Source organism: Vigna angularis, chromosome 3 (genome assembly GCF_016808095.1).
Source record: "Vigna angularis cultivar LongXiaoDou No.4 chromosome 3, ASM1680809v1, whole genome shotgun sequence".
NCBI classification, from domain to species: domain Eukaryota; kingdom Viridiplantae; phylum Streptophyta; class Magnoliopsida; order Fabales; family Fabaceae; genus Vigna; species Vigna angularis.
In genome coordinates, this window is record NC_068972.1 from 8,477,204 (window position 1) to 8,500,086 (window position 22,883).

At 33.4% G+C, this 22,883-nt stretch overlaps 2 protein-coding genes across 2 annotated transcripts; one reads left to right on the top strand and one right to left on the bottom strand.

The window, feature by feature from the left end:
- The first annotated feature begins 431 nt into the window (after positions 1-431).
- LOC108326112 (uncharacterized) lies at positions 432-13,161 on the top strand. The gene is made up of 7 exons (XM_017559388.2): positions 432-1,204; positions 1,576-2,349; positions 7,852-8,204; positions 10,912-11,123; positions 11,959-12,215; positions 12,300-12,478; positions 12,588-13,161. Exons 1-7 carry the CDS (start codon positions 952-954, stop codon positions 12,654-12,656), a joined length of 2,097 nt encoding a protein of 698 aa, XP_017414877.1. The 5' UTR covers positions 432-951; the 3' UTR covers positions 12,657-13,161.
- Positions 13,162-14,226: 1,065 nt separating this feature from the next.
- Positions 14,227-15,688, bottom strand: LOC108326114 (isoliquiritigenin 2'-O-methyltransferase). The gene is given in 6 exon segments (XM_017559390.2): positions 14,227-14,667; positions 14,767-14,831; positions 14,937-15,250; positions 15,338-15,369; positions 15,371-15,470; positions 15,472-15,688. Coding segments are annotated over 6 exon segments (1,011 nt in total). The 5' UTR covers positions 15,675-15,688; the 3' UTR covers positions 14,227-14,370.
- Between the last annotated feature and the right edge of the window lie 7,195 nt (positions 15,689-22,883).

Genomic DNA, 22,883 nt, shown 5'->3' on the forward strand with positions numbered 1-22,883 from the left:
TAGTAATAAATTTTGTACTTTAAACTTGACCAATAGAATATCTTATGAATGACAATAAATGACATGGCGTGTGAGTGCATTAGGTTACTGTTACTCCTCTGGTTACGCGTATGTTTCCTTTAACTTTCTTCATTTATTGTCATCATTTTCATCACTTGTATTCAAATAAAATTTTAAGTTTATAATCGCATATTAAAATTATAATTCTTTTTACAATATTATACATATAATAAAATAAATGATAATTAATGTAATATTAAAAACAAGTATTGTGAAATTCAAAATCATAGATAATTGAGTAATATTTTACATTGTTAAGTGAATGGTACTTCCTTTTTGAAACATGTGGGATCTTCTAAAACTGGATCTAACCATGCTATATTGTGTCAGATCTTCCAAAACTAGATCAAAACACAATACTAGTATGTTTAATGGAACCCAACAAACAATTAATAATTAACAGAGTAGAGTCATCCAATCCCTCTCATTTGATATTTTTCTGTGTCATATGAAAAAGGAAAAGAAGAAAACAGAAAGTTTAGCCAATCTTGAATCCCAATCATCAAAAGATTATATGCTTTATTGGCCTCTAATTTCAGGGGGAAAAAGTAAACCCATTTCCGCCCAAGACTCCGGCGGCACACCGTCGCCGGTAACGTTTCTCTCTCTTATTTACTCAACCTCTGCTTCCTGTCATACATATCCATTTTTTAGATTAATAAAAAGTTGAAAGCTGGGGTGCCTATTTTTGTTTTTCCAAAGCACCAAGAAAATCAAGCTTCTTCCGTCGCTTGCTTCACACTCCTCTTAACCTTGTACCCACCTGAAATCTACAGCATCTCATCGCACCACAGTGTGTAAGTTTGAATCTTAGAAGAAAAGGAGCACGTGGGTAAGTGGTGCTGGGTAGAGAGAGAAACAGAAACGGTGTGTGTGCATCATTGTTATGGTATGGCTCAGCAGAGACAATCGGGAATGGAGAGGCTTGGGGTGAGAGTGGGGGCCCACGATCTGCACCACACCAACGGTTCCGGCGATCACGTCGCTGTCGGGATTCGGGGTGGCGCCGCTCACAAGCAGCCGCGGTCCCGGCGATCGGCGCGATCCGACAGGGGCACGCAACTGTCGGTGGCGGCAATCCTTGTTTTCCTCTTCCTCGTACTTGTCGTCACTGTGCTCGTTTTCTCTTACATTTCTAGAGACGGTGAAGTTCTGTTTTTTATGAATCTTTTCTTTCTTTCTTTCTTTCTTTGATCATAACGCCTTTGTTGATTTTGGTGTTCTTGAGCACCCATGTCAGTGAACATTGTGGGTTTTGCATGAACTTGAGTGCGATTTCTTGTTTGGTTTTTGAATAGGAGAGGGTTTTTGAATCTGTAGTTTTTCTTGCTTGATGTTTACTTTGGGCTGTTCAGTTGGTTGATTGGGGCTAGGTTATTTAGAGAAGTAATAGATTGAATTTTTGGTTTCATCTATTATAATCAATTGTTTGCTGTTGCTTTATTCATTTTGTTCTTGTTATTTTTTTAGCTTAGTTTGTTTCTGGTTTTTAAAGATTGTCAATGGGTGTTGCAGAAATAAGTAACAATGGGGACGACGGTGTTGATTTAAAGAGTGATTCTGATTTTCTTACGAATGTACCTCGGATACAGAAGAAGAAAGTTCTTGACTTTGGGCATGCCTCTGGAGGACATGGTCGAGATTCAAGATATTGGGATAAAGATGATAGGAGAAGGGATGGTGATTATGATGAGGATATGATGGAGCATACAAGTAAGGATCCTGGAGATGAAATTGTCGAAGATGATGATGCTGTAAAGAAGGATCACGACACCAAGTCTTCTCACGATGGCATAAAGCGGAGGGGCGATGGCTTGTATAATGAAGCAGGACGTCAGGAGTTGAAAAGATATGAAGCAGAATATGAGGCTTCTTTGAAGAATCTGAGACACTCCACCGAAGTTGATGTGAAACTGTTGCATGAGACTAACCTTGAAAAGAAAAGTGCGTCGGATGACACTGATGATGAATATGATGATTTTTTTGATTTTAATGATGCTCAATTGGAGAACTCTAGCGATAGCAGAAATATGAGAGGGGAACATTCTACTGCCAATGTGTTAAGCTTGGACAATGAAGTTCAGAAACAGAAAGAATCTAATGATTCTTTTGCTGAGGAAAACAATGATGATGTTACTTCCGAGGATGTTGAAGAAGCGTCTTTCTTGAATAAAAAAAATCCTCATGAGGGGAAAACAAATTCTAAACATGAAAGTATTTTTAATGGACAATCAACTAGAAAATCACATCCTGAAACAAAGAAGAAAGTCAGGCGACGTAAATTTTCAGGTGAAGTTCATTCTTTCTGATTGTTTCTTTAGTAGATCTCCCAATGTATGTCTGTTGTATGGAACTCCTTCTGAAAGTTTTGCATCTGTATTCAGAATCACCATTTATTTGGTAACCATACTACTGTTGCTCATGAAGATAGATTTGCTGGCAAATGTCGTAGTTTTGTTCTGTTGCAGGTTTTTTGGTAGTTTCTGAATAAAGGATAAAATTCTTACCTTTAAAGAAAGTTAATCTTGAAATGAGGAATTGTCTAAACTTGCGGGCTTCTTATGGGTTTAGGGGTATTGTTCGGATGTGTTGGGAAAATAATTTGATATATCCTTTACATGTTGAATATGTTGTTCCCTATGAAGCTCGGACATAATGGTGTGTCCCTGAGAACACTCGTATGAAGCTCGGGCACTCGTATGACATGTATTGGTGAAGTATCCAATTTAAAAAATGATTTTTTGGGTTTGTAAACATAGTTCTGACGTGGCTCCGACACTACATTAATAAGGACAAACATGGTGATTTTTTTAAAACTTAGAAACTTATTCTGCAAGATTCTATTATGATTATGGAAATAAGAAGCACATCCTGTATAATCAAGAATATTTAGATATATGTATTATTAGGAATGTTTTTATTTCTTCTCCTATCATATCTTCCTATAATGTGGAATTTTTTGAAGTACTTAATTTTTTTTAGATGAATCTCGGTTAAAGGGTCATTTTCAATGATGATAGTCAAGAAGGAGATGAAATGTCCTAAATGAATTGGATCCTCTTTTCACTTTTTTTGATTTTTGATAGATTGATTATAATCAAATTTGTACCCGGTGACAATATGTTTAGAGTATTATATTTGACTAACCTTGTTTATGGATGATTTTGAATATATAAATCTTGATTGTCAATTTAAATAATTTATAAAGATGTTCAGTACACACACAAACATATCCGTGTCACCGAGTGTTACATTTTGGAGACTTTGGAGACTATGCATGCCGCAATGTTCGTGTCTGGTGCCTGTATCAGGATCCATGCTATGTAGGTTGTTTCTTCTATTGTTTTAACTTTTAAGCTGCTCATTAGGTCACGCAGTACCTTTTCACCAACGTAATTTCTCAAATTAAATTATAACGACTTTCTGAAGCATTTCTTTTATCATGATAATGATCACTAGCTAGTTACTCACACTCGCCTGGGTGGGGGTTCTGCTTTGTTTTCAGAAGGAAGCTGGTAAAACCAAAGCACAATTTAATTTACGCTGGTCTTGACTGAACCAATGGACTTTTTCGGTTGGAAGTGATTTATCTCCAAACCAGTGGATACTTGGAAATTCTTTAGTCGATGTCCATCTCATTAATTAGGTTTCTGCAACCATAGAATTAGAGTGTGGCAGTATCATAAACTACCTTTTGAGTTTTATAACATTCGACACTGACACTGAAATAATTGTTCAAATGCTCTGATTAAAAATGGAACAGTCTACAGTCAAGATCACAGCTTGTGTTGCTTAGTTCCTCCTGGTTTTCATTTTATTTCCCCATTAATGAAAAGAACCAGGGGCATGGTGGATTTATGTAGACTCTAGTTAGTTAGCGGTCACAAATTTTGTTAATGAACTTGTACTAGGCTTCCCCAAATGTTCTATTTCATTATATCTTCACTTGGCTAAGGAATTAATTGAGAGATGTTTTTGATGATTTCCTGCTTTATGCCATTTGGTGAGTTAGTTAAAATATTGGTCCGTTGATTATTTGTCTAATCTCCTGATTACTGTGTATTAAATTAATGTAATACTCCCGGTTTAAGTATGTAGTGGTTCTGAGGAATTTTTTGATGACTCCATTTGAACACTAGAGCCATATGTTATAGGCTGATTGGGTGCTTGTTTAAGCTTAAAAGTAAAGTGCTTTTGAAAAAAAAAAGTGCTTATTAATTAGGTATAAAACACAGACATGCGACATAGACACAGATACTGTGGCATGACATGAACACTGTGATACGTGTGTGTGTATTGAACATCATTATGAATTATTTAAATTGACAATGAAGATTTATCTAGTCAAAATTATCTATAAAAAGTTATATAACAATTTCAACATATTGTTACCTAATACAAAAATGAATTTAATCCATTTATCTAAAGTCCAAAACTGAAAAAAGGATCTAATTCATTTAAGAAATTTCACCCTCTTCTTGTTTGTCATCATTGAAAAAGACACTCTTGGAAAGGTTCATCTAAAGACAAATCAACAATTTCAAAAAGTTCCACAATATATGATACGAGAATAAATAAAAACATTCCTAATTATATTGAATCCCCTCTTTATTTTCGTAACTACAGCAGAAACTTAACCAATAAGTTTCTGGCTTTCTAACTTATAAAAGAAATAGTGTCTGTCTTTGTTGATGTTGTGTTGGAGCTGTGCCTTAGTTATGTTGGAGCTGTGTTCGAGGTCTGAAAACGTTTTTTAAATCCAACACTTTAGCAGAGTGTATGTGATAGGCTTCTTTTGTCAACAAGCTGATCAACACTCCTCAACTCTCAAGCACACACGAAAAGACACAAAACAGTATGTATATTATTGATGTATGAGTGAAACAAAGTACAAAGAATCAACCCCCAAGGAAGCCTCTCTTCCTCCACCGGAACAAATATTCAGTCTATACCCAAATGTACAAAATGACCAACTCCTCCTGTACAGAACACACACTTTATTTATAAACTCTCCCTTTCCCTTCCCACTCACTAACTAACTGTCAACAACCTTTCCCTCTTAATCGCCCTCTCATTTCTTCTTCCTTTTATCTTAAAACCATTATATCCTATCATTACACCCTGCTGCATAACAACTTTGTCCTCAAGGTTGGAACCATTAAGCTTGATCTCATGACTCCTCTTCATCATCATGTTATCATATGAAAGGAGCCCACTGGCTATTGTCCTCCAATTCAGGTATGAAGGCTTGGGTGGTGGTTTATATGAGAGAATTATTGACTCCTTCTCTTCCATTAATAAGAATTGCTCCTTTTCCAAGATTCCCCTGGACCATATGACTGTTCTATACTGCTTTCTAACCTGTGACCTCTTACATTGTGGAGCACAAGTATTGTAGTTTGCTTCTGAAACTGTTTGCACCGCTTCCATTCCTGAAGTTTCTTTCTGGATCTTTTCCTTTCACCACTGTGAGTAATATAAGATGGCTAGTTAATAAAGATTCTGCAAGAACCCTGGAAATTCCTTTGTGGCCATTGCTAGAAGCTAGACCTCAGTAATTTCAGGAAATGGATCTGTAACAGCCCTAGTGGATGCACCCATGGACACCCAGACAACAGCTGGGTCACTTCCTGACACCACTGTTTTAACCCCAGACCTCAACAATTCTTCCCCTTTCTTCACTGTTTTGACATACCCACCACAACCTACCACTCTATCTTCACTAAAAACAACAGCTTTTGCAACTTTACTTGGAGAAGCAAGAGTCACAACCTTCCCATCATGGTCTTCACCTGATGTATTTTCCCTACCAACATTTGTCACATTATCCACCCTTACAGCAGCAACTTCTGCCACTTTCTCCGCAGCAGCCACACCAATGTCTCCATCATAGTTTTCGTCATTGCCTTCCACTTCACATATATTTTCTTCTCTCCTATCTTGCCCTCTAATTCCTGCAAAACCATCAACACTCAAAACAACAGATTTTGGCACTCTACTCCCTGATGTAATGGTAACAACATTCCCCTCTTCACTGATATTTGTTTCTCTTTTCTTCTTCTCTTCATCATTAGCCAAGTACTCTCCTTCTTCATAGAATTTCTTGGCTTTCTTGATGTTTTGCAGACTGTCTTTCACAGCATCCCTACCCTTCTTTACTTCTTTCTTTCCTTTCTTGTTGTCTTGCAGAAATTCCTCTTTCCATCCCCTTCTTGGTCTGTCAAGAGATTTCTCCCTTCCTTTTGTGTCCCTTTCTTGATTTTGGTCTTCCAATATCATTTCTTGGATATTTCTTCTCCATTCTGTTAGCTCCCTTTTCTGTTCGCTGGCCCACCTCTCCACAGTATTGACTCTTCCTTCCAAAGTATCGATTCTTCCTTCCATCACATTCTCCTCTCCAAGGGATCCGGCAGGTCGGACCAAACTTGATAGGCTTCTTTTGTCAAGAAGCCGATCAACACTCCTCAACTCTCAAGCACACATAAAAAGACACAAAAAGACACAAAACAGTATGTATATTATTGATGTATGAGTGAAACAAAGTACAAAGAATCACCCCCCAAGGAAGCCTCTCTCCCTCCACTGGAACAAATATCTAGTCTATACCCAAATGTATAAAATGACCAACTCCCCCTGTACAGAACACACACTCTATTTATAAACTCTCCCTTCCCCTTTCCACTCACTAACTAATTGTCAACAACCTTTCCCTCCTAACCGCCCTCTCATTTCTTCTTCCTTCTATCTTAAACCCATTATATCCTATCAGTATGATATGTGTTGTACAAGTCTCATAAATGTTGGTGTCTGATACATGATGGACACATGGACATGTCATTGAAGATGTTTTTTTGGTCATATTAAAAAAAAGGTTTAGTGTCCATCCATGTTTTTGAGAACCGCTTTGGGCACAAGCTTATTGCAATAAGCTAGTAGTAACTTGTCAAAATACGTTGTTTTCTGCTTATTTTTGGCTTCTGCTTTTGTAAAAGAAGTTGAAACGAACATCTTCAAGAAAACATGGTAAATGCTTTTTCTGTAAAAAAGTTTTTTTTTTCTCAAAAAAGATCAAACAAACTCAACTGTAGAAAAGCAGCAGTTTCTGTTTTTTTTTTCATGTCTAACCATTTAAGGACTAAATATATGAATACTTATTAATGTTTTTTTTAAGATGTGCACTAGAGGGCTTTGATTTATGGTCCATCAACCAGGAGATGATCTTGTAGATACAGAAGTCAAGATGAAATCATGTTTAGAATATAAGTTTGAATTATATCTTATATCTATTGCAAGATTTTGAGGACAGGAGGGCATGTATATTTGTTCAAAAACAGATAAATTGGTCTATTCAAGTTGGTTTCTAATTTGTCAAAATACTAGATAATATTTCATAAATGTGATGATTTTCTTTGTTTAATATGGTTGAAATTGATTCCACAGAAATTTCAAATCTGTATAAACATGGTTTATGTGTAATTAGTTTTTTTTTCCTCTTCGCTTCCTGCTGTCACCGTTTTTTCTCATGTATCTAAGTCTGAGAAAGATTTACCAAATGACGTTCTTAAAATTGATTCAAGACCTGTTTGCAGACTAATTAATATAATTTATAAATATTTCTGACTTTATATAAATATATCTAATTGGTTTTGTTTTTTATTGTTTTAAGCCCTCTTTGGACTTTCAAACATTTCTCGAAATGGTTCTATTCATGATATTTTCTTTATCACCAATTTATCACAACTATAAAAATATAAGAAAGAAGATCTTGTTGACATGTTACCTATTAAACAGGATCCTGTGAGATGAAATTGTTAAACTCAACATCACAGCTTGTAGAACCCCTAGAAAGTCGAAAATTTGCAAGATTTAACTTACAGTACACAGAGATGGAAGATAAGCCCCTGGGAGAAGAACAATGGGTTCCCAGATTTGCTGGCCATCAGAGCTTAGAAGAGAGAGAAAGTTCATTTTTGGCCCGGGATCAGAAAATAAACTGTGGTTTTGTTAAAGGTCCTGAAGGGTCTGAAAGTACTGGATTTGACTTGACAGAAGACGATGCAAGTTACATCAGCAGGTGCCACATTGCTGTGATCTCATGCATATTTGGAAATTCTGATAATTTGAGGACCCCAGCCACCAAAACGGTAATTGGTCTACTTTGTGTTTTAGTTCAGTTTGTGGGTTAAGGTTAAGAATCACTTACGAATTTTCTAGTAAAATGTTACTCTCTTCGAAGTTTCATTCAAGTAAATTAGTGCTCTATTTTCTGTGTGGCATCTATAATCTATTACTATTTTTATATGAATCTGTTGTGCATTTTGATCATAAGATTTCCCAAAAGTCTATATAAATTGGATATCATTTTTTTGTGTTTTTAGTTTTGGCATGCTTGTAAGCATATGCCTCCGTGTTTTGTTGTTTGGACTATTCCTCCCCAAGGAGTTCTCTGATCATGATATTTCACACAATTGATTGTAATTAGTTAGTTGTTCCCTTAATTCCCGAACTCATACTTGTTAATATTGTGCTTATGTTGGCATGTTTGTGTTAGGAAATTAAATGTCTATATAAGAAGGAAGAAAACAAATGGTTAAATGGTTAGTTGGTTGGTTAGGAAGGTAGGGAGACTATAGTTGTCCTAATAGTGATAGTTGTAGATAGGTTGAGCAACTATTGCCACTTTATACCGATTAAACACCCTTATTCAGCCAGGACTATAGCTGAAATTTTCGCCAAAGAAGTGGTTAAATCACATGGGATTCCCATGTCAGTGGTAAGTGATAGAGATCCTACTTTTCTAAGTCTCTTTTGGAAGAAATTATTTCAGCTGCAAGGAGAAAGACTTAACATGAGCACAACTTATCATCTGGAGTTTGATGATCAAACTGAAGTTCTAAACAGAACTTTAGAAACATATTTGAGGTGTTTCAGCTCTGAACAGCCCAAGACATGGTCCTTGTTTATTCTGTGGGCAGCTTGGAGAACTCCTTTTGAAGTGGTGTATGGTAGGCCTCCGCCATCGCTCAGCAGTTTTATACCAGGGGAAACTCCAGTTTCAGAAGTAGTACAAGACTTGATGACAAGAGATGAAGCTCTTAATCAGCTCAAGTTTCACTTAACTAGAGAACAAGAGCAGATGACAAAATTTGCAAATAAACATCGAAAACCATCACCCATCAAAATAGGGGACTGGGTGTTTTTGAAGATACGTCCTCATCATCAAGTTTCAATGCCAATTAGGTTGCACCCTAAGCTATCAGCGGAGTAGTATGGGCCTTTTTTGGTGCTAAGACAGCTGGGGCCAGTAGCTTTTGGTATGCAACTTCCTGAGACAGCCAGGATACATCCTGTTTTTCATGTGTCCCAATTGAAGAGGGCTGTAAGAACACATCGGTGGAAAAGGAGCTGCCAGAGGGGCTACAAGGAAGCACTTCCGTTTTTCTTCCCAATAAAGTGCTGGAGAGGAGGACTGTGCAACAAACAGGGCAAGAGGAACCGGTCCCTCATGTTCTGATTCAGTGGTTGGATGGAGGAGCTGATGCAGCTACATTGGAAGATGTGACTACTATCAAACACCATTTTCCAGATTTCAACCTTGTCCTCAAGGTTGCTTGTGCAGGGGAGGGTAATGTTAGGAAATTAAATGTCTATGTAAGAAGGAAGAAAAAAATAGTTGGTTGGTTAGGAAGGTAGGGAGTGATAGTCGTCCTAATAGGGAGACTGTATATATGTGGGCTTTTGTTGTGGTGGGGGATGTTTTGGGAGATATTGAGAGATAGTTGACAGAACATTAGTGTCCTGTGAGAAGGGAAATATCAGCCCTTGACAGTGTACATGTTGTTTGTTTTTGTTGAAGAGCTAATAAGCTGAGGCATATTCAGTTTTATCTGGTTTTGTTTGTGCTGTTTGTGAGTGAAAGTTTTCTGTGAATTGGTTTCTTTAATCAAGAAACCTAACAGTATATGATAAGTAGTATGAACAATTGGTGGTTAGGATCAAATTGCAACTTGCAAGGCATGAGACTGGAGTTTCATATTGGAAGTGTGGGAGTTTGGTTTGAGATTTGCAATGTCTAATTTTTGTAGTGTGGTTCTCCAAAGATTCTGGTCAATCAGTTTTACTGTTTTTCATTATATCTCACTTGCAAATAAGCAGCATGGTGGAGACACATAGTCAAGGGGCAAATGCACAACCATCCTAAATCGGTACTGTGTGGCTGGCTGCTACATGTTGTGATGAAATATTAGGATCCATTTTGCAAGGTATGTGACCTAAGTCCCACATTAGAAGGATGGAAATTTAGTGAATTTTACAAGGTCTTGAGCTTTCAAACTACCACGGCTAGCTTTTGTAGTGTGATTCTTATCACGGGCCAGCAAAGACATGTTGAATTTTTCAACATGATAATGAGAAGATTTCTTGGAAGTTGATTGGAATGCTAGTATTGCCTGCAAAGAGACTGAAAGGCATTCATCATTTATTTAGCAATACTTAACGTACAGTACGAGTGGGAGAAAATAGGTTTCCCTGTAAGACTTGGGTATGTGATGCTTGGCTTCACTAACTGGGAAGAATAGACACTCTAGTTCTCCTCCAATTTTATGAGTTGCTTAGGAAAAGAGGAAAATATATTTTAAGGATACCCGAGGATAATATTTAAGCATTACCAATTGATATAATAATTTCTTGTACTTTATTTTCTCAAAATTGCATTTTTTAATATGCATTGAATGTTTTGGTTTTGACACTGAGCTGTTGGAACTATTGGAAATTTAGGGGCTGCCATCAACTTTGGATGTAATTTTCACCTAGTATTTTTTATTGTATTGATCCAAATCATTGTGGTTTCAGGTCACTCGATTGTCAAGGAAGAATGTCTGCTTTGTTATGTTTACTGACGAAATTACAGTTCGGACACTCTCTTCAGAAGGGCATGTGCCTGATAGAATGGGTTTCATTGGCTTTTGGAAGTTGGTGGTAGTGAAGAATCTACCATATGATGATATGCGAAGAGTGGGCAAAATACCTAAGTTATTGCCTCATCGACTTTTTCCTTTTGCAAGGTAAGACTGATATGAGAAGGAATAGGTGTTGTTCTTTTGAAATTTACAGTAATGATTTGGATGATGTTTAAAATATGGTGACTGCTCGGGGCGTTTAAACACCTAGAAAGATGTGTTGATGATATATCACTTTAAGATAAAATGGTAAAATTTTAGTTAGCTGATTCTAACATTTGATTCTTTTATTATGTACACCATATCCTTGTGTTGGAAAGAGTATTATAAAGGAGAAACTAAAGAGTGTGACCATAGGGTGTAGATGTCAGTGTCCCATTTTTACTACCAATAAAGAGCTTTATAACTGCACAGAGATCACTGCATGATGAATCTCTGATGGAATTGAATGTTGAAAGAGATTTATGTGGATTATTATATCAGATTTTAATGATGATTTATTGGCTTGAACATACTTTCATTATATTTGTGGACACTATTGTGTGTTCCAATGTTTTATAAGTTGGAAGTGTTTCTGCGAAAATTCTAGACTGCCTTAGTATGTTATAAAACTAATGGCTTAAATTTTAGCGATTCTTCAATTCCCCAACCTTTCTAGCCTAAACCAACTTAGAAAATGAATCTGTGTGCATTTACTAATTGTAGAATTTTGGTTATCGGAACAGTTAAGTCCTTATTGCTATGTAGATTGATATAAATACAAATTTATTTTGTATGTGGTGTTCTGTACATATGTATCTGAAATCTTTGGAAAGGTTTCTTATTAATTTTCTTTGTTATTAGTTAATTTTTTTAGTTACTGTTTGTTTTACGTATAATTTTCTTTTCTTAGATGTTCGGTAACTTAATGGTTCTTCTTTTCTTTCAATTTTCATTTCAGGTATTCAATTTGGCTGGATAGCAAATTACGGCTGCAGCTTGATCCTTTACTTATCTTGGAGTACTTTTTGTGGCGCAAGGGTTATGAATTTGCAATATCCAATCATTATGATCGGCATTGTGTGTGGGAAGAAGTTGCACAAAACAAGAAGTTGAACAAGTATAATCACACAGTTATAGATCAGCAGTTTTCATTTTACCGGGCTGATGGACTTGAAAGATTTGATGCATCGGATCCAAATAAGCTTCTTCCAAGCAGTATGTTCTGTTAAGCATTTATTTTCTGTCAATTTCCGAAGTTGTTGATTAAATGAACTGAAGTGATTTACATAATCTTGACAGATGTACCTGAAGGTTCTTTTATTATTAGAGCGCACACCCCAATGTCAAATTTGTTTTCTTGTCTTTGGTTCAATGAAATTGATCGGTTCACTCCTCGTGATCAGCTGAGTTTTGCATATACATATCAGAAGCTGAGAAGGATGAATCCAGACAAACCATTTCATCTGAACATGTTCAAGGTGAGGCAATATAAGCCCAGCTACATTTAGATAGTTTATTTGTGCTGTAACAGTACATTGTGGTCGTGATGAAAGTAGCATTAATGGTTTCTTCTTCTTCTATGTCCAGGACTGTGAAAGGAGACACATAGCCAAGTTGTTCCGTCATAGATTGGATGATAAGAGGATACATCATTGAAAAAGAATACCAGAATAATGCCAGTTTATATCAACATTTTTATGATATGACATGATGTACTTAGCCAGTCCTGTCTGTATCTGTTGAAGTTGTGATTACCTGCTGATCATCTGCTGCAGAATGTGTTACATGAAGATTCAGTGACTTGTGCTCCAGCACTGGTGTTTGCCATGAAAATGAAGTGGTGTTTCTCAAAATATGATCTTCTACAGTGCTGCTGCTGTGTCACAACATAATTTTGTGGTTGTTTTATATATTTCTTGTATCTTTCCATTTGTGACAAAATTCATTTATGCCCTGGGATACAACAAGCAAAGCATCAAATGACTCACTCCCTCTCCACTTCCACTACCTCATTTTTCTTTTCAAAATTGGGATTGTTTGTATGTAGAAATTTTTGCTAGGCCATTAACACTTACCTTAGAAATCTCACTTGTCATTCTTATTGTTTTATTATTATTTAAACATTTCATTATACTAAGCACGGATAAGTTGTTAAATTAAATGTGTAGTACTTTCTCTACTGCTCCGTAATTCATTAACACGGTTCTTTTACGAAAATGACTATTTGTTAATTTTGTACATTCCAGAGATATACACTTTGGACCTTAGTTTTGTTTCCATTGACACTATTCTTTATACATATATAAAATTGAACTTTGATTTCTCTATTATCTTTTCTTAATCTTGGTAACGGCTGATTGTTTTATGGATGACTGAAAACTGTTTTATCAAATCAACTCAAGTTTTCACAAATTTGGGCTGATAAACAATATAACATTTATCCATCTATACAACAGCTGTGAGTGTTCCCTATAATACTAACAAACTGATCGTGTGACCTAATATTTTTCATTGTTTGTGTAACCAGTCAATAGTATCGGTTGTATGCCAATCGTTTTTTCGGTTAATTTTTAATTAACCAAAAGACAACTAATTAAGAATGTTTTTTAACCAACAAAAGACTATTCTCTCGTAATTACCAAAACATGACGAATATGAAAATTGTTCTGGGGTTCCTTGGCTTGTGGTTGTCGCAGACTAGACGAGTTACATTGTAGCTTGAACAAGTTCTTGGTCGTTAGCTATTCGGTTTCAATGCCTTTTCAATGTTATTTAAAGTCTGTTTTGTTGGGAATTTAAGTGTGAGTCTAAGTCCCATATTGGATGGAAATGAAAAAAATATAAAAGTGAAAAACTCGTTAAAGTTTTGAATAGAGATTGATGTCAATTCTTTATATGGTTGAGCTCATGTGTCTGCTACAAAAATCATCGTAAGTTATTAAAAGAATAAGTACAACTTTTGTATTTGTCATTTATATATTGCATCATAATGAAAACATAAAAAGTATTTTCACTTATATATATTTACTATCGTGAACTTGAGGTTTTTTTTTGAGTTTCCTACGTTTAAGTTCATATCTTTAGTTTCTATAGATTAAAAAAATATGCCATATGATATTATAATTTGTGAACTAGTGCAACAGATCAGACAATATATAAAAGGATGGTTATAAAAGTATCACTATAATAATTTATTTGAAATAAGTAGTACTTATAAATAGCCTCGTGAAGAAAAGTTGCTAATCAGCAGAAACTCAACCACTTTTTGAAGAAGTACAGCTGAAATGATGGATCATCTTATTGGTAGCTTTATTAGCTTCATAGAAGTGAGTTTTTGAACTGGCTAGCTATTCGTTGATGGAAAGTAAATTCATTTGTGAAATTCCATGGTTCCTAAGACAGTAAATGCACGGCAGACAACTTCAAATCTTGAGAATCCAGAAAGCGTGCACAATTTCTCGTACTCCTTTTCACTTCTTTCCTTCCCACCACTTGTGATATACATGATGGTGTCGAGGGTGGAAACAAGCTTTGATACATTCGACTCTGATGCTTCTTCTGGTGCTATAAATTCTATCACAATCACCTTTCCATTCTGTGGCAGTGCATTGTGACAGTTCCTCAAAATGCTTAAGCAGTCTTCATCTGACCAATTGTGCAACACAGTCTACATGTCAAAAGAAATAAAAATTGAGTTGAATCATCGTTGGACAGATCAACCATTCCCAAACATGAAATTTTAGTGTCATAAAAAGTGTTTTCTAACCTTTAGAATCATAGCATCACCCTTTGGCACATAATGGTACATATCTCCTCCAACATGCTGTATCCCTTAATTCATGCAATTTTAGACAGTTTCCAAGTCAACTTTTGGTAAAAATAAAATTAAAATTAGAACTAGCATGCATCATTGACTTGTTCTAATGGCATATATACCTGGGTAAGATGCTGCTTTTTCGACTACTTGGGGCAAGTCAAAATTAATACCCTTAATTGTAGAGTACTTGGAGATTATCATGTGGAGAGTTTGCCCTGTACAACCTCCCACATCAACAAGAGTTGACACTCCTTCAAATCCTTTATATTCATCAAGAATCTTATTCATTTCTATGTCGCAAATATTAGCCATTGATCTGTTGAAAATATAATTCAGTTGTGGATCTCTTTCAGTGCATTGGTAGAAAGGCATTCCATGAACCTTCTTGCATAGGTCGTACTCGGAATCAATTATCACATCCTTAAAATTTGGCCTAAAGTCACATCACGACAACAAGGTAAATAAATTTTTCCTTAAAGGCAATGCATAAACAAAAAAACTATCAGCACAAACTACTTACCAAAGTTTTAACAGTGTAGGATGTTGGCAAAAGTGTTTTTAAGGGACCGAAAGAACCCTTTGTTTCATCATTGGCAAAGTATTTTCCAACAGATGAGAGTCCATAAGTTGTCTCAGTGCTACCATCTTCAGTGGAGCCTATCTAGGTGTTGTGTTGGTAGCTTAGAAGCAATTTCTGAGGCTGACATTGCTGCATTTGGTGGTGGTGCCTTTGCTATGATTTCAAACAATTTAAGCTCAATAGCAGCATTGAACACTGAAGGAAACACATAATTAGTGCAAAGTAAAAAAGCACAAACGAAAGCCTCATCCTCTCCTTCTTTGGGAGAGTTTGCCATATTTCCTTCTCTCTTCTCACTGCAACCATCTTCGGCTTATTGTGGGTTGTCATTTCTCCTTTTATTATTTTTGGATTTTTCACTTTCTTCTGGTTCTAATTAATCTGCATTTCGTTTGGTATTGGTTATGGAAAACGTGAAAGACAAGCTTATTTCTGTTTGATTGTTGATATTAATTATTATGTTAAAATAAAAGAAAAATATACCAAAATAAAGCAAATCACTATAAATCAAAATGATGTATGTGTATATAAAATATTTTTATTTATATCAGTTTCTAAAATTATATATTTACAAAAAAAATATTTAAATAAATTAAAAATAATAATAAAATTTATAGTTATAATGATAAAGAAATATTAATTTAACATCAGTCTAAGTGTGGATTATTGTGCTAGTAATTGTAAGAGAATAAAAAAAAAGGGATATTAAGTATTCTCACAGTTTTTAAAAGAATTTTGGGATTAAAATAATTTTAATGATTATTTGACTTTGATAATTGGATGATCACGTTAAGTTTCTCATACAATTTGTCGGTGTCAGTCAAAGAATTACAACAACAAAATAATCTATCTTCTCCTAACAATTATAATAATGTTCAATTTTAGTTATATCCTTTAATTGTGTCAAGTAGACGTTGTCATGAGAAATAACGTCTTAATTTAATTAATATAAAAAAAGGTTAGTTATAATAAATAATGACACCTAAGTTTTTATTAAAATAAGAAAAGTAAGATTAATATCACAACAACTCACTTAAAATTACATAAAAAATTAATAAACGTTAAATATTTTCTTGATTTAAGTGTAGAAGACTTTATAGGTATATTATAAATATAGTTATTATAGGCTTTATACAAAAAGTATAAACCTGCAATAACTTAAGTGAACAAACTTAGACGGAATTATAGCTATTATGGAAATCAATTGATTTTATATTATTTCCTATTGTAGACTATTTATTAACTTGTGTCATCTTTTAATTAAATAATTTTATCATATAATAAATAAAAAGTAATATATCCATTGATAACACCTATATATATTTTAAAATAAAGAATGTATTTTACCTTTGATAGAGTAAAAGAAATAGAAAAATTATTCTTTGACATATATAAATTTTTTTCATTCATTTAATAATATCTTTTCTAATTTTTACTTTTAAAAAAATATAAAAATTTATATTTTTATAACTATTTTAATTTTGTATTCTATGTCAAATAAATATAAAAATATATCATAGTGAAATTACTCCAAGACAACATATAATATGACTTAAACGCGTAAAATATGAAGACAAACGTAGCTTCTGTATATCCAGTAACAAATATTTTATAGTTAAGAAAATGAAAATTGAGTGCTAAAAAAGAAAAACCTCTAAAACGTTTTCGAGTTCATCATAAAAAAAACATGTACATATGTTATGTTTCACTTTCATGCAACAAAACAAAATAATATAGAGAATACTTTGTGAAAAAGAAAAGAAATTAAAAGATTATGAAAATAGAAGTTCTTAATTTGAAAACAAAATCCCAGAAAATAGAGTCGAAATGTTAACTTAAAGTCAAATAAATAAATATCAATTTATTATTATTTTTAATTAACATTAATAATATTTATTATTATTATTATTATTTATTATTATTATTATTATTATTATTATTATTATTATTATTATTTACTTTTAGATAAAAGTGCACTTCCTGGGCAAATGAAACTTACATGCCGTTTAATTTTAATATATACTCACAGTTTCTTTTATATTTTTAATAAAATACACTTGTGTTTCACCAAATTTTTAAATAGATGTTATTTTATATTTCTAAAACATTCACTTTCCTTATAACTAATACTCACCTTTCTGATTTATTTAAATATATCGTGTTTATTAAACTTAATTTAAAAAATTATGAAATTTTTTAATTTTTAATTTAAATGTTAGTGAATAGAATATGCCTTTAAATTAAATAAAGAAGGTAACTGTCACTTTAGTAAAAATATGAGAAAAATTAAGCATTCAAATTAAAATTAATTTTCAATGAAATAAAGTTAAATGAAAATAATTTTAGATTAGACTGAAAAGAATTTTAACAACAATTTGATCAACTACACCATTAACCTACAATTCAACAACACCAATCAATACTTTCCAACAACTAACACACACATATATAATCAATATATTAAAATTATAATATGCATAAAATACATCATTATAACCAAGTCATATCGAAATTGTTTAGAGTCATATCGAAATTGTTTAGAGTCATATTGAAATTGTTTAGATACTCTAAACTGTTATCAAAGTTTAATTACCTTTTATTACTAACACTTCTTTAGTCAAGCTTAAGTAGTTAACTTCATCAATCTCACATAAAGACTAAACATTACAAACTATGATCAACATATAAATACATTACTACGCTCCTAAACTAACAAATGTATTTTAATCCTAAAAGCCTCACATGCAAATCCAACTCTTAGGCATGCAAGTTGTTCACAAATGAACTAAAAAAATTACTTGAAAATAAATTCTAATTATGCACACACTCACTCACTCAAGCATACACACGCACACACTCACACCTACACCTACGGACGCACACATGCACTCATACATTCACGTACGCACCCCACCCACACACAAACACACCCACCCACTTAACTCAATAAAATTGTAAAACATACACCAAACTAAACAATATCAAGTAACTCATCACACATTATGACATTCTAAACTCAATTATCTTAATCTAAAAATTGATGTATGATTCCGTCATAAAAACCTTAGGATTGTTCTCAATGACAGGAAATGTTGCCTCTCTCATCACATAATCCATTTTATACTCTACATGAGTCTTGAATGGGTATTAGAATATCAAGATAAACCTCAAGTTCTGACTCTTTACATCAATGTGTACAGTAAAGGAACACCATTATATTTACAAGATTCCAATAATTAAGCCAAACTCATACTTTCATTCATAAACATGATTCTACATCAAAGTACACAATTAAATGTTATGTTACATTAATGGTATCAGAGTAGTTTGTCCTTGTGAATTTTTTGTGTCTTGCATGTTTAAGAGTTTAAGTTTAGATTGTAGAGACTGTTTATGAAATTGGAAATGTTAAGAACAGAAAGTGTTTTATAGAGTGATGAGGGTGCACATTCATGACTATATCAAAGATAGTTTTCCCTTCTTAATTTTGAAAGTTTCTAGAAAAGAATAATAGAAAATAAGTAGTGATAAAAAGTATATCATGCGGTTAGTAGATGTCGAGAATGTATGTATAAAAAAGTTGGGTTTGTTAGAGGGAGAGATAGAGCTAATATTTGAGTTTTTCCTTTTGCACCAATTCTTGTCATGGTTTCACCTCTCTTGTTTGTGCTAAGTGCTTTATAATGATAGAGGAATGAAGATTCACGGTCAAATTGGTTTGCTTACCTTTACAATAATTGGATAAGGCCTTTGAGTCCATTTTTTGTCTTAAAGATATAAAGTTGTAGTATGTTGCATATCGGTGGGTGAGGAAAACTAAGTTTTAGGTTTTGAAGGATGGGGAAAGATGTTGGAGTTCAGAGGTTAGTATAAGGGGATATATTGGTGTGCATCTACGTAGCAAGGGTAGAGTATCTGCATTGGTTCTACATCTCGACAATGTCTGAGGCCTAAAGGTGAAAAGTTATGGCAGGTTTGAGTTTAAAGTTAAAGATGATATAGTAACCCTGAAGTGTATAAAGGAGACTAATATTTGGAAAAAAAATGATATAGAGCTTTGAGGATTAGCCAAGTAGGGTGGTGTTTCCTAAGTAAGGGGAGAATAAACTTTTAGGGAGGATGAAGTATTATAGAGGTTTTATACCAAGTTCAACAATCAGAAGAAGATAGTTGGAACCTCTCATCAAGAAGCACCATCAAAGTAGAGAGTATAAGGGATGTTCTAAGTAAAATGGTTCACATAGGAGAAAGGTTTGAATTTGTGCTAAGGTGGAGGATTTCAAGTGACGAAGGAAGAAGCATATTGTTAAAATTTTTCTCGTAGGAAGGACATAATAATAGTATCAGAGCACAATCAAGGAGGAAACGAGAGGAAAAGTTTTAAGTGCTTGAAAGAGTGTTTGTGATAGTTGGTGCTAAAGTAGTTAGCAGAAATGATCTAATTTAAAGATATAGGTTACGAAGGTGGTGCTTGGACTAAAGGTTTTGATTCCATTTGGAGTCATATACTCCTTGGTGTCACTAGTATGGTAAATGGGTCATGGTTTCCTGTAAGAGGGAGTTGGAGTTGAGTCGGTGGTTTCGCTATAATTTTAACCAATTGAAAACTTCTCGGGTGTATGACATGTCTTGTGGTGATCAAATGATCTAAATTCAAAGTCAATATGAATTGTTTCCTTTGAAAGGTTGGAACATAATCTTAAGGGTGAAATTTGTTGTTTTCTAATCTCATCCCTATCGAGTTGTGGTACCCAAAGAAATGATGTTCTTTGATTCAAGAGAGTAAATTAGTGGTTGCGTGTGAATTAAGCTAAAAAGTGGGGGTCGAGTGTTATATGGTTTAGAGTTGTCTGACAAAGGTAAGCGAAGAGCATATGTAAGGAATCTTAGTTTTGGAAGAGTTTCTAAACACTTCCAAAATAGGTGCTAGGATTTCCACCTAAAAGAGAGGTAGAGTTCACTATTAACTCAATGTTTTGAGTGAGAACAATGTTAATAGCTTATTGTATGATGATTCATATAGAGTTGGTGGATTTGTAGAAGGAAATGGAGATCGTGATTTTGACTCAGTATGTCACCACGAGAAATTACGTTATAGTAGATCTAAAAAGATATATAATTGTATGTCAAGCTATCGAAATGTAAGTTTTGGCTAATAATTGAAATAAAAAATTAAAATAAGAGAATAAATATTTTCTATATAAAAAATTAAATTATTTGGTTATTGTATATTAAAATTTCATAAAAAAATTGTGGTATCACTAAATTATAATTGTCCAATATAAACTTTTTAAAAGTTATACTTTTTATGAAATATTATTTTAATATAAAAATAAATAAATAGTAATAAAACATATTAAAATTATTAACTAATAATTTTATATTACTTTAATATACATATAAATATAACTAAAATAAAAGGTATGTTTATTGTTTTATTAATGATATAACGTAGTTAAATATCTATTTGAAATTAATGCGTGTGATGTCAAATTTTTGTTCTGTTTTGCACTAATATCCTATACTAATATCTTAACCTAGTAACCTCGCTGTCTTGGCAATAGCTAGTGACACTATATTAAAAAAATTTAGTTTGCTCAACTTTTTGTTTCTAAAAGGGTTTGTCATTTTTATATTGTTTGTTACTGTTTATTAAAAAATCAAGACAAATGAGAATCAATCATTAAAAAAGGAGTAAAGGTGCATTTGTTTTAAAAGTTAGAAAATTGAGTATCATTCCATTAAAAGCATAATGTGTATATGTTTAAAAATAAAAGAGATGTGAATGCCCCGATTAATATCATATCACCTCTTTCTATATTCTTGGAAGGCACATAATAAAAGTATTTAAATATCCTTTTGTCTATTTTATGCAAACTATTTTTAAGCATTTATTGTTAATGATGCAAAGACGCTATTCTCGATAATATATCTAATTTAGGAGGTTTAACCTTAAAAATTTGGTTTCACAGTGCACTCCAACAATACTGAATTGTCGAAAGTAATATCATATAGCTGGGTCCAAAAGAATTCTAGAATAAAACACAAAGCATATAATTGATTGATCAATCAAAAGCTACTATGATGAAACTCATACGAATAAATCAGAGAAAGATTATCTGTGATTTATATTTACTTTTATAAACATTACATAGTCATACTCAGAAGCTATTAGTCTGATTGCCAAAATAACTTTATTTGAGAATTGTTGAGGGAAAAGAACTTCTTGAAGAATTTCATCATCACCACCATACCATACCTATTCTTGGTTTGAACAAGAGCAGTGCTTTTCTTGGTACATCTGAATTCAACCGATTCCCTTGAAGAAGAATAAGAAGTAGCAAAGTCTGTTGCTGAAGACAACTCTTCATTGAAAACCTCCCACAGCAAGTCCATCGGAACATCATCATCATCATCATCATCTACTCTTTTCATGTTCTTTCCATTTTCCAGTTTTTCTTGAAAGCATTGTTTTTCATCTCCTTTGCTTCCTTCTCTAAGGACTTGATCAGAAGAGGCCTTTGGTGAAATGTCCCACATTTTGGAGAAGGTGAATTAGGGTTGTGTATACATGGTCTGGCTAGTTAAAGTGAGAATTTTTGAGATGTTAGAGAGATGGGAATGATGTGAGTCTGGGTTTGGTTAGGTTTGTAGGGTGGGTTTGGAGCAGATTAATTTTTTTTGGGAGGGTTTTAGTTCAACTGCTGCACAAAGCTACGTTTATTGCTCACTATATATTAAGTATGGGATTATTCATTTGCTATGAAAGGCTAAACCAATGTACCCATTTCTTCATCCACTATCAAATCAATAATTGCCAATTCACATACTAGAACAGAAAGTGAAAAATATTCCTAAAATATTGCAGTCAATTTTTATATTCATAATTTAAAACAGAAAATTGAAATTGTTTATAAATTCAAAATGATTCTAATGAAAATTTAGAAATTCTTTACAATTTTTTTAATTTTGTTACTGTTAAAATATTTTTACGCTTTAAAATTGTGATTCGCCCGTTCTTAATTTTTACGAAATCACGAGGCAGTGTTTTTAAAACGGGGTCGGTCCTTGATAGTGACAGTGGTTTAAGATGTGTTTAAGTAATTATGTGATATATGATCCTCTGTGTGTGATGTATTGTGATGTCATATATTTAAATGACATGGTATTTCATTTTTATGATATGTTAGGTTACGTATCAAAATGACATGGTATTTCGTGTCACGTCCTCATTTAATAGTAAAAGGTTAGTGATATAAATTAAAATAGAAGAATTTCTATTATGAGAGCTAAAATGATAAAAATAGCTAAGAACCAAGACGATAAAATAAGTATATTTAAACTTTTAAATATTCATCTTTACTGTTTACACTACCCTGTTCAAATGCAACAATATTGCTTGATATTTGAGCCGATAAATTTTAGTAAAAATAAGTAATAATGTTTTCCATTAGTCCCAAAACAGGAACTTGTGAATGGGATAAAC